At 37.0% G+C, this 12,335-nt stretch overlaps 1 protein-coding gene and 1 long non-coding RNA gene across 9 annotated transcripts in view; one reads left to right on the top strand and one right to left on the bottom strand.

The window, feature by feature from the left end:
• Window positions 1-12,335, top strand: part of LOC143256412 (uncharacterized) — a 100,777-nt gene that overhangs the window by 6,091 nt on the left and 82,351 nt on the right. The window lies entirely within an intron of this gene.
• LOC143256409 (adenosylhomocysteinase-like 1) overlaps window positions 1-12,335 on the bottom strand; it is a 122,932-nt gene that overhangs the window by 92,653 nt on the left and 17,944 nt on the right. For 4 of the 6 annotated variants that reach the window (XR_013031341.1, XM_076513619.1, XM_076513620.1 and 1 more), the window contains one exon: window positions 4,491-4,578. Coding sequence is in view for 3 of the 6 variants with exons in the window: in XM_076513619.1 (XP_076369734.1) it covers window positions 4,491-4,578 (88 nt within the window). In the remaining 3 variants the exon portion in view is untranslated. Of the gene's footprint in view, window positions 1-4,490; window positions 4,579-10,230; window positions 10,514-12,335 lie in introns of those variants that run through there. The other 2 variants (XR_013031340.1, XM_076513618.1) reach the window with 2 other exon arrangements.

The raw sequence follows: 12,335 nt of genomic DNA, 5'->3' as shown, positions 1-12,335 counted from the left end.
GTTGATTTTCAGATTAACCATTTAGTAGATAAAATTGACGGATTGATACTGATGAGGCTCGGCACAGCCAGGTGGTTAAGGCGCTCGCCTCGTAATCTGAGGTTTGCGGGTTTGAAAACCCGTTACACTAAACATGCTCGCCCTTTCATGTGTGGGGGCATTATGATGTGACGGTTAATCCCACTATTCGTTGTTAAAAGAGTAGCCGAAGAGTTGGCGGTGAGTAGTGACGACTAGTTGCCTTTCCTCTAGTCTTACACTGCTAAATTATGGACGGCTAGTGCAGATAACCCTCATGTAGCTTTGCACGAAATTACAAAACAATAATCGATGTTAATGTGGAAATGATACTTGAGGAACTCCATACATTTTCTGTGTTATAAATTGTAATTTTCTTGAGACCAACAGTTTGAGATACAAAAAGTGTGACAAGAGATAACAGTCGATTTTACGTTCTGTAAACGGGTCGACTTAATCTGCCTTTTAGGTTATTACATTATCTATACAATTAATAACCAAATGTATATCCCCCCACGAGCAATGATTTCAATACAACAACCACAAAAATTAGCATCTATAGGGAAATAACTGGAAAGCAAAATTACACGTTTGCATTGCGAGTAAAACCTTAGTTGTAGGTTAGAATGAAAGGACATTGTAATGTGAAGAAAACACGAACATTAAAGACAGAAACATACGAGTTTCTTAACAACAAAAGTGACTTACAGAATAAATCATGAATTTACTGTCATAAAAACAGCTACAATGCTGCCATCTATCGACTATTAGTACACTTACAGACAATACTAGAACTCACCTGCATCTTCACCAAAGGTATACCAAACTCAAACTTAACCCACGGCTTATGATCATAAGGTTCTCGTCAATAACCAGCCCAAATTTACCGATTTATATCCACACTCCCTCTCACTGCTGAACAACTAGGTCTTTACGTGACAGATTAAACATTCAATTAAACAGTTGGTCCGCTGTACTCAACCGATAATAAGTTAGGCCTAACACTAATATTATTTACATACCTAAATCTATTTAGACCGACTGATCGCTGTTGATGTCGAAATGAAACTTTAAAAACCAAAAAAAAAAAAAAAAATGGATACATCTCTTATGACGTACTGTTGAAGGACTCTGATTTCCTTAAGACCAACAGTTTAAGTTAAAAGTGTGCGACAGCCATTTGGTCATTAAGTACATAGATAATGTACTAACCTAAAAGGCAGATTTAAATGATCCATTTATAGAATATAAAATCGATTATTATTTCTATGGTGAGTTAAATAAAAGACTCAAAACACTGTCACTATTATGTTAATTTCTGAAGTTTGTTCTATCACAAACAACCGAGTTTGAACAAACCTTGTACCTGTTTCAACAAACGATGCGTCTGTTACAAATTTCGCCATACTTTAAATACACGTTCCAGTTGTAATAAGTCACATGTTTTAACTGTTTTTCTACTAGTTTATCTGTACAATCAAACATTCTATCTTTTACTTTCCTTTTACATTAAACACAAAATTATTGACTTTATGTTAAACAACGATCAGTGATACAATGCGTGAAGTGTACCCACACAATACAATCATCAGCGATACAATACGTGAAGTGTACCCACACAATACAATCATCAGCGATACAATACGTGAAGTGTACCCACACAATACAATCATCAGCGATACAATACGTGAAGTGTACCCACACAATACAATCATCAGCGATACAATGCGTGAAGTGTACCCACACAATACAATCATCAGCGATACAATACGTGAAGTGTACCCACACAATACAATCATCAGCGATACAATGCGTGAAGTGTAACCACACAATACAATCATCAGCGATACAATACGTGAAGTGTACCCACACAATACAATCATCAGCGATACAATACGTGAAGTCTACCCACACAATACAATCATCAGCGATACAATGCGTGAAGTGTACCCACATAATACAATCATCAGCGATACAATGCGTGAAGTGTACCCACACAATACAATCATCAGCGATACAATACGTGAAGTCTACCCACACAATACAATCATCAGCGATACAATACGTGATGTCTACCCACACAATACAATCATCAGCGATACAATACGTGAAGTCTACCCAAACAATACAATCATCAGAGATACAATGCGTGAAGTCTACCCACACAATACAATCATCAGCGATACAATACGTGAAGTCTACCCACACAATACAATCATCAGCGATACAATACGTGAAGTCTACCCACACAATACAATCATCAGCGATACAATGCGTGAAGTCTACCCACACAATACAATCATCAGCGATACAATGCGTGAAGTCTACCCACACAATACAATCATCAGCGATACAATGCGTGAAGTCTACCCACACAATACAATCATCAGCGATACAATACGTGAAGTGTACCCACACAATACAATCATCAGCGATACAATACGTGAAGTGTACCCACACAATACAATCATCAGCGATACAATACGTGAAGTCTACCCACACAATACAATCATCAGCGATACAATACGTGAAGTCTACCCACACAATACAATCATCAGGGATACAATACGTGAAGTCTACCCACACAATACAATCATCAGCGATACAATACGTGAAGTCTACCCACACAATACAATCATCAGCGATACAATACGTGAAGTCTACCCACACAATACAATCATCAGCGATACAATACGTGAAGTCTACCCACACAATACAATCATCAGCGATACAATACGTGAAGTGTACCCACACAATACAATCATCAGCGATACAATACGTGAAGTGTACCCACACAATACAATCATCAGTGATAAAATGCGTGAAGTCTACCCACACAATACAATCATCAGCGATAAAATGCGTGAAGTCTACCCACACAATACAATCATCAGCGATAAAATGCGTGAAGTCTACACACACTACAATCATCAGCGATAAAATGCGTGAAGTCTACACACACAATACAATCATCAGCGATACAATACGTGATGTCTACCCACACAATACAATCATCAGCGATACAATACGTGAAGTCTACCCAAACAATACAATCATCAGAGATACAATGCGTGAAGTGTACCCACACAATACAATCATCAGCGATACAATACGTGAAGTCTACCCACACAATACAATCATCAGGGATACAATGCGTGAAGTGTACCCAAACAATACAATCATCAGTGATACAATACGTGAAGTCTACCCACACAATACAATCATCAGCGATACAATACGTGAAGTCTACCCACACAATACAATCATCAGTGATACAATACGTGAAGTCTACCCACACAATACAATCAGCGTTTGAATTTTCTTTTTATTTATAATTAGCGTTATTGTAAAGAATACACTGAAACTAATAAACTATGTTACCATTACATAACTATAAACAACGACCTGTGCTACACCGAACACTCTACCATCACTTGCCCAGCTCTATAAACAACGACCTGTGCTACACCGAACACTCTACCATCACTTGCCCAGCACTATAAACAACGACATGTGCTACACCGAACACTCTACCATCACTTGCCCAGCTCTATAAACAACGACCTGTGCTACACCGAACACTCTACCATCACTTGCCCAGCACTATAAACAACGACCTGTGCTACACCGAACACTCTACCATCACTTGCCCAGTGATTAAACCGCTGTTTAATCACAAACGTCACTATCAACTTAATCTGTTGTACCTACCTTAACAATATCATCGTACGGGTAGAATGTGTCAACATTTGGTGAAATTTTTAGTAGTTTTAATCAATACATGTTCTAATCTAACCATCCAAAATGAATATTTGGCTGCTATCAAATCCTCTTTATAAAAGTTATCTTCCACTTACAAACCATTACTGGTGATGCGACTACTGCGTGTTATCAACCCACACAATCTTCAAAGTTTCAATTATTCACCCACCTACTTGTTGTTTGTTAACACTGAATTTGTAAAGAAATTTTTAAAGTATTTTGCACCAGACGTTTTCAAACCTGAAAACCTACAGTCATGTTTACTGCAAGTCTTATTATTAATTAGAAAAATGTGATATTTTTTAAAGCACAAAACGATATGTTACTCAACAACATAAACCGAGTTTTGACATTACAATCCGTAACCTAAGCCTAATTAAACAAAGCTGAGGCATTTGAATCCATGATACAAGGTTAATGATTATGGAATTCATACGGAAAATCTGGTTTACAGAAAATCAGTTTTTAACGAGTTAATGATCGTACCCTACATAAAGAGGGCTGTGAAAACCAGAACTCCCTCTACTAAATAGATACCTAACGTCCAAAGATCCATTTTCCAAAGTGACAGTTTTGGACTTCTTTCTTTCCCAACACTATTTTTAGATCTAGTGTTCGCCTTGAAACATCTATATCCTTTCCAATGAAACGTATCACTAGAAATACATTTTAAATAAATAAAATACATCAATATTATTTAATCCACTTACTGGAGCTGTAACTGTCGGTAGAGGACGCTGACAGCGACCGACTCCTGTGCCTCCTGCGAGTTTTCTTTCCAGTTGTTAACTTGGCCTCCTGTATAAGAATGACAAGAACTTGGTTGAAGAGTCGTGTTAATTATACCATGAACGGGCTGTTGTGTTACTTACTACACGATTTACATAGAAAACATTACATTGTACACAAACTGCTTTGTGACTTCACTACTTTATTTAGGCAGAAAACACTACACTAAACAAACTGCTTTGCGACTTCACTACTTTATTTAGGCAGAAAACACTACACTAAACAAACTGTTTTGTGACTTCACTAAATAGCTTACTTAGAATGGCTTATTTATTCTGAGTATAATTTATTCTGAGTTATTAAACGAGTTACGCAGGAAACATTAATTACACTGCGACCAAACTGCTTTGTGATTTGTACGAAATGTGATAAGTGAAAAAGTCGTCATGTAATACGATTAGTTGTGTCGCCATCTATATGCAAAACGCATGAGTGAAAACAGTTCGATTTTAATTCGCGCAATGGATTTGAAAGCATTATAGCAATCAGAACCGATACTACTTACATCACTTATTAGACAAAAACCAATTAATGTTCCTCACTAGAAATCTTACTTTTCAACGAATCAATGTTTATATTGTAGCTAAACACGCAACTTATATAAAAATGGTTTCAAAAAAAAAATTAAATTAGACACAAAACCAAAACTAAGCATCCTTTTCAACGAATCAACGTTCATATTCTGGTTTTAAGACGAAAACTGTACATATACATAAAAAGCAACGATTAATTTTCAAAGAAGAGAAGTCAGATAACAGTGGTATAAAGAACACGTATTTCAGCCAACAGGATCATATACACACCAGTTCTCTCCACAACAAAGCTCTTCGAACCGGTTTGAAAAACACAAAACACAGTACTCAACCATGACGTTAATTTCTATAATCTGTTTCCAAGCGACCATCACACATCAAGCGTGAATGTCACCGTGTAGAAAAAACGTACAATGTAAGCGTAGCTAAAAGTCTGAACAATTTTCAATGTCACTGGGGACGGGTACTTTTGCTTGTCTTAAATGTACAGGTAAACAGTAAAACTATTTTCAACAAATATTGCTCGTCCTTTGTTTCAAATGGATATAAAACAGTAAATCTAAGAACTGGAGTCAAAGATGGATGAAATATTTGGATTAACGTCCAACTTTGCTGAACTGTTCTTACTGTTTATACAGACATTACAATATTGGTTAGTTACAGTCTCGCTAGTTTATGGTTAGTTAGTTAAAGATTTGTAGTTACAGTACAGTAAGGCTATCTGCTACCGCCTCCAAGTTTGTTTGTTTTTAATTTTGCGCAAAGCTACACGAGGGCTATCTGTGCTAGCCGGCCCTAATTTAGCAGTGTAAGATTAGAGAGAAAGCAGCTAGTCAACATCACCCACCGCCAACTCTTAGGACTACTCTTTTACCAACGAATAGTGGGATTGACCGTGAAATTATAACGCCTCCACGGCTGAACGGACGAACATGTTTGGTGTGACTGGAATTCGAACCCGCGACCCTCAGATTACGAGTTGAGCGCCTTAACCACGTGGCCCTCTAAGTTTGAACAAAGACAGGAAGTGACCCTTATAAACACACACACACTAACATTTTCTGTCAAATCAAAGTCCACCGTGGACTCGCAAACTCCGGTATCAAGACGTTTCGTTTATTCATTGTTAAGCACTAAGATAAACAATGGGCTATCTAAGTTGTGCCCACTACAAGTATCGAGCCCCAATTTATAACAGTGCGAGCCCTCAGACTCACTGATGAGCTTCTGGAAGGCAATATAATTCGATTCTCAAAACTGATTAAAACAACGAAACTTCTGCTAAGCCTTATATTATTATTATTTATTTTGACTACAGTTATAGTTACTTGATCAGTTCCAGTCCGGCAGTATTTCTGAATTATAAGATAATGTTAATCCTTACCTAATTCTTATGTTAACTGGATTACATAAATATTACCCTACACTTTAACCTACTTCATACCATAACACTCTTAGCAAATGAAACATATCTGTCGTGGTCTGATGAGCTCGGTGAAATGTCGCACCGGAAATAGCAAGACACATTTTTGTATGTTCCACTCTTCACTCGCTAGTTCTTACAATTACTAATGTAGTCTCTCTCTCAGGATTTGTGTGACCTTGTGTACCCTGGAAGGTCAGAGTAGTCGGAGTTTACCCCGACCCTTTCCAGGGCAATGTCCATGTACTATTTTCGTACATTTATCAACACGATTTGCCTATCAGTAGGAACTCTAATGTGTTGGTGGTCTTTTTCTCTCATTTTTTAATATACGATTTAGTTGTTGTTTTAAATTTATTTTTGTGTTTAAAATATATGTTGATCGGGGAGAGATGTTTAGGACTATCTTCATGTATTCACATAATAATTCATTTTCATCCACTTTTTATCAAAATACGTTATTGTGCTGTGTATGAGTCTATCTACTATGGTTGGTATGTTTGAATATTTGTGTATGAAGTTAAATGATGTGGTTCTGGGAACTCTATGCTGTTGTTATTAGCATGTTTTGTATTCTTTATAGCTTGATTTTGATAACACTATATAACATAAACTGTGTTCCTGGATAGTACGTGTTATTTCTTAATTGCTTATGTTGTAAAAGTACAGAAAATGGCCATTATTCTCTTCAAACTTTGCTTTTGTGACCTGGATAATGAAGTTTAGAAAGTAACGTATTTTCTTTGTAAAAACGGGCAAATTTGCACATTTTCATTTACGTAAGGTCTGAATAAAACAACATATGAATCATGATTTACATGTATTTATACTAAAGTTATACAAAAATGTTCAGAAGTGAATAGTTTCTCGAGATCTGCGACCGTAATGTAAATCACTTTCACACATCAGCCCCCAAATATAGTCTTCCATCATATTTTTGTTATACGCTCCTTGGTAGCGGCGTTCAAAGTCCAATATATCTTGGTGGAAGCACTCGCTTTGCTCCTCTGAGTATGCTCCCATGTTCTCCTTGAATTTATTAAGATGAGCGTCAAGGATATGGATTTTCAGGGACATCCTGCAGCCCATTTTACCGTAGTTCTACATCAGAGCCTCAACAAGTTCCACAATTTTCGGCCTTGTGATTGCCCAAGACGCCCCGAAACACTGCGACAAAGCTGCCCCAAGCTTTTTTATTTCCTACTGAGCTTCTTGGGGAATTCTGTGCACTCCAGGATTTTCTTTATTTGTGGTCCAACGAAGACACCAGCTTTGACCTTTGCCTCAGACAACTTAGGGAAGAAGTCTTGAAGGTACTTGAAAACTGCAGGCTCCTTATCAAGAGCTGTGACAGATTGTTTCATAAGACCCAGTTTTATGTGCCTTGGTGGGAACAACACCTTCTGGAGGTCCACTAGTGGTTCACACTTTACATTGTGCCTCCTCACAGGCCTTGGTGGGAACAACACCTTCTGGAAGTCCACTAGTGGTTCACACTTTACATTGTGCCTCCTCACAGGCCTTGGTGGGAACAACACCTTCTGGAGGTCCACTAGTGGTTCACACTTTACATTGTGCCTCCTCACAGAGAACTCGGTCTGTTGTGGCCTGTGCTTTATATGTTGTAGTGCGCTGCGGTGTTCCTGTTGTCCCAAAGGCAAAGATAACAGGAAAACTCAGTAAAGCCTCACACATCAGAAATGCCACCATTATGAAGTCTCCGATAACCTCCCAGCCACACTCATCATACTTCAAGACTTCAAGCAAGGTATTGACACTGTTGTATTCCTCTTTCACAGAGTAATTTTTCGCTCTTGTCTTGATAAATTGACCACATATATTACAGAATGCGTCTGGAGAATGCTTGCAGCTTCTTGATGTCATCTCTGACAAAATCAGACAAGTTTATGGGTTCACTTAGGCAGCTAGAACTAAACTAAAATGGTGAGCCTCTGTATATAATATTACTATGGAAAGTTCTAGAAAATTCTTGTTTGAGAGAATTCTCTGTCAGCTACTCAGCACTGAATCTACCTGGAATGTTCCGGAAAATGGGTAAACACGAAAATTTCATTACCCAGGTCACAAAAGCAAAGTTTCAAGAGAAAAATAGGTCTTTTCCATTTACTTTAGCCTAAGCAATTGGGAAATAACACTTCTGCCCAGGAACAAGAAAAAGTAAAAATTTTGTTCCATAGTGTTATTTTATCGCTTACAGTTATCCTTGCTGGAGCTGCATAGTCAATTACTGGTCTAATATATGTTTTATAAATTTTTAGTATGTTGTTTGTTGATGCTCCACTGTTCTTACCAGTTAGACTCCTAGCATAGTTGGTTCTTCGCCAGACTTTACTTTTAATTTCACTTAAATGGTTAATCCATGTTAATTTTGAATCACAGGTTAGACCGAGAAATTTTGCCGATGTGGCAGTCTGAAGTTATGTTCCATTCATATATATTTCAGGCTGTACTTTTTTGTGCTTTGTCAGTTTGGTATGTACGACTAGTTGTGTTTTTGTTGTATTTATTTTTATTCTATATTTTTGGCACTATTCACTTATTCTATTTAACTGTGGTTGTATGTTTGTGGCTGCTATTGCTGGTGTTGGGGCACTTTTTCAGACTGCCACATCATCAGCGAACTGTGAGGAAAATCCGTGATTAGGATCCTTCAGTGGCATATTGTTTACATACGTGATGAAGTGTATAGGGCTCAAAGTACTAAGAAAAGGTTACTAATGTAGTCTTCTCGTATTAATTCTATAACTGCTCGACCCACTCTGGAAACAATAAGATTAGCTTTCTGATTCATCTGCAGTTCTGAATAGTAGGAAAGTAAACTAAAGTAAAACTAATTAAGAATAAATGTGTCTGTCGAACACCAGCTGATCCAACGAGTCCTGGTGTTAGGTGAAAGGCCTCGTCGGCACTGAATATAGCTGATATATTGTTATATATTTCATTCATTCACAAATTCTTAGAACCACTTTGAACAACACACCACTAAGTGAGTCAGGTGTTCTATTTCTATGCAAGTCAGCAAGGCACCACTAAAATTCTATTTCGATTGGTATATTAATTAAACATGTTTCGTTGTGCCTGTAACAACACAAGTGTTTACCTTACAGACCGGATAGTCACGGTTTAACATACGTATCAAAGTTCTAAGCATGATCTAACGAGAGAAAACTAAAAATAAAAACCGGAAACTTAAAGGTCGTACGGTAGATACACAAGAACGTTGGGGGTGGTTTCAGTTTTGGTTCTCTTTATTTTAATTATTGTTAAATAATGTAATGGAACCGGTTTAAGTTAATCACTACATAAACATCAGTTTACAATACCTTTTAGATTAAATTTAACTTTTAACTTCTTTTTGTCTAATCCTATCAGATTATTCCGGTTCAACGTTATCACTTACGTCTACCGACACCAGGTTATTCCGGTTCAACGTGTTTTAATTTGTACTTACGAATGTTCCTATTTAAACTGCCCATAAAGCATCTTTAGCATATACACAACCAAAATGCACACACTATTGTATTGCACTTTCAAAATAAACATTTACATTACGCAGCCGTATCCGGAACACACAAAACTTTTACGAGTTCTAGGACAATACAGAAACACTTCCAACAGGATACACATCCCTAATTACACAAACTATATACATTATTTTCAAAAAGCTTACATTTCTGTACTTACAGCTAAACAAGCTAAGCAAATGTCGTCGTCCTCTATTTGAGGTGTTTCAAGATATTCTTCACGACCTTTAACCTCATTTTTGTTGAAGTTCTCTTGGACAGAGCAGATTTTCTCGGCCATCAGCTGATCACAACATTGCTCGTGAGAACTGAAGCTTTTAACCACAACTGTTCCCCAACTGATCTTCCTTTTATCAGTTGTAAAGCCACTAATATCGTAGTTATGGTGGTCAGCAAACAGCCGTCTCAAGTTGGGCATGATGACAATTTCAGTGCATAGTTGTCATGTCCACCGAGGCTTGAAACTGTTGTGAAAACTGTCTGGTATGCAGAGAATATACACCAGTCTCTAATCATGTTAAATGTTCGTCTGAAGGTGGCGCAATCAGTCGGGTTTAATCGTTGTTATATTACAACACACATGTGAACGTAGGTAACAAGGAAAACTAAGATACACAAGACAAAAAAGAAACTTCCTACCCAGGACAAAGGAAACTGCTCTTACTCACAGAAATGCTATTTCCGCCTTAGTAAATGGAATTTCAACAGCAAACTCGGGATATTTTTGAGTAAGTTGGGATACCGTCCCGTCCGTCTGTTCACCGGAATCTTCATTCTGCAGCTGATTCAAAGGTACGCATCCGTCACAAATACAACTTAGAACTAAAGTTGTAGTAAAGATATCAACATGATATCAATCTTATACATAAATTGACAATTAACAAACCCCGTGCGTTTCTTACACTACAACTAAATTCGTTACGTCAGTGTTTAACGGTTAACGTCATCAGGTAACGGTATGGATAGTTCTAACAAAAGTTTCAACAAGAAGTGACTACGTGTTTACAGTTTAGTTTAAGAGTACAAATGTCATAAAATAACGGTCTGGATAGTTCTAACAAAAGTTTCAACAAGAAGTGACTACATATTTACAGTTTAGTTTAAGAGTACAAATGTCATTAGGTAACGGTATGGATAGTTCTAACAGGTTTCAACAAGTGACTACGTGTTTACAGGAGTTTAGTTTAAGAGTACAAATGTCATTAGGTAACGGTATAGATAGTTCTAACAGGTTTCAACAAGTGACTACGTGTTTACAGGAGTTTAGTTTAAGAGTACAAATGTCATTAGGTAACGGTATGGATAGTTCTAACAAAGGTTTCAACAAGAAGTGACTACATATTTACAGGAGTTTAGTTTAAGAGTATAAATGTCATTAGGTAACGGTCTGGATAGTTCTAACAGGTTTCAACAAGTGACTACGTGTTTACAGGAGTTTAGTTTAAGAGTATAAATGTCAATAGGTAACGGTATGGATAGTTCTAACAGGTTTCAACAAGAAGTGACTACGTGTTTACAGGAGTTTAGTTTAAGAGTACAAATGTCATTAGGTAACGGTATGGATAGTTCTAACAGGTTTCAACAAGTGACTACGTGTTTACAGGAGTTTAGTTTAAGAGTACAAATGTCATTAGGTAACGGTATGGATAGTTCTAACAAAGGTTTCAACAAGAAGTGACTACGTGTTTACAGGAGTTTAGTTTAAGACTACAAATGTCATTAGGTAACGGTATGGATAGTTCTAACAAAGGTTTCAACAATAAGTGACTACATATTTACAGGAGTTTAATTTAAGAGTACAAATGTCATTAGGTAACGGTATGGATAGTTCTAACAAAGGTTTCAACAAGAAGTGACTACATATTTACAGGAGTTTAGTTTAAGAGTATAAATGTCATTAGGTAACGGTCTGGATAGTTCTAACAGGTTTCAACAAGAAGTGACTACGTGTTTACAGGAGTTTAGTTTAAGAGTATAAATGTCATTAGGTAACGGTCTGGATAGTTCTAACAAAGGTTTCAACAAGAAGTGACTACATATTTACAGGAGTTTAGTTTAAGAGTACAAATGTCATTAGGTAATGGTCTGGATAGTTCTAACAGGTTTCAACAAGAAGTGACTACATATTTGCAGGAGATGATTATTGGTTTGGCGTTTTATGGCGCAAAGCAACAAGGCTATCTGCGTCAAACCTCCGGTAAAAAGTTAGAAGTAAAGTAAAATTATTAAAATTCATAAAAATTAATCAAGGTAAAAAAATAAAAG

This window comes from Tachypleus tridentatus, chromosome 7 (assembly GCF_004210375.1).
Source record: "Tachypleus tridentatus isolate NWPU-2018 chromosome 7, ASM421037v1, whole genome shotgun sequence".
NCBI lineage: Eukaryota > Metazoa > Arthropoda > Merostomata > Xiphosura > Limulidae > Tachypleus > Tachypleus tridentatus.
The sequence above is the reverse complement of the archived record's forward strand: the minus strand, read 5'-3'. Positions and strand labels throughout refer to the sequence as shown.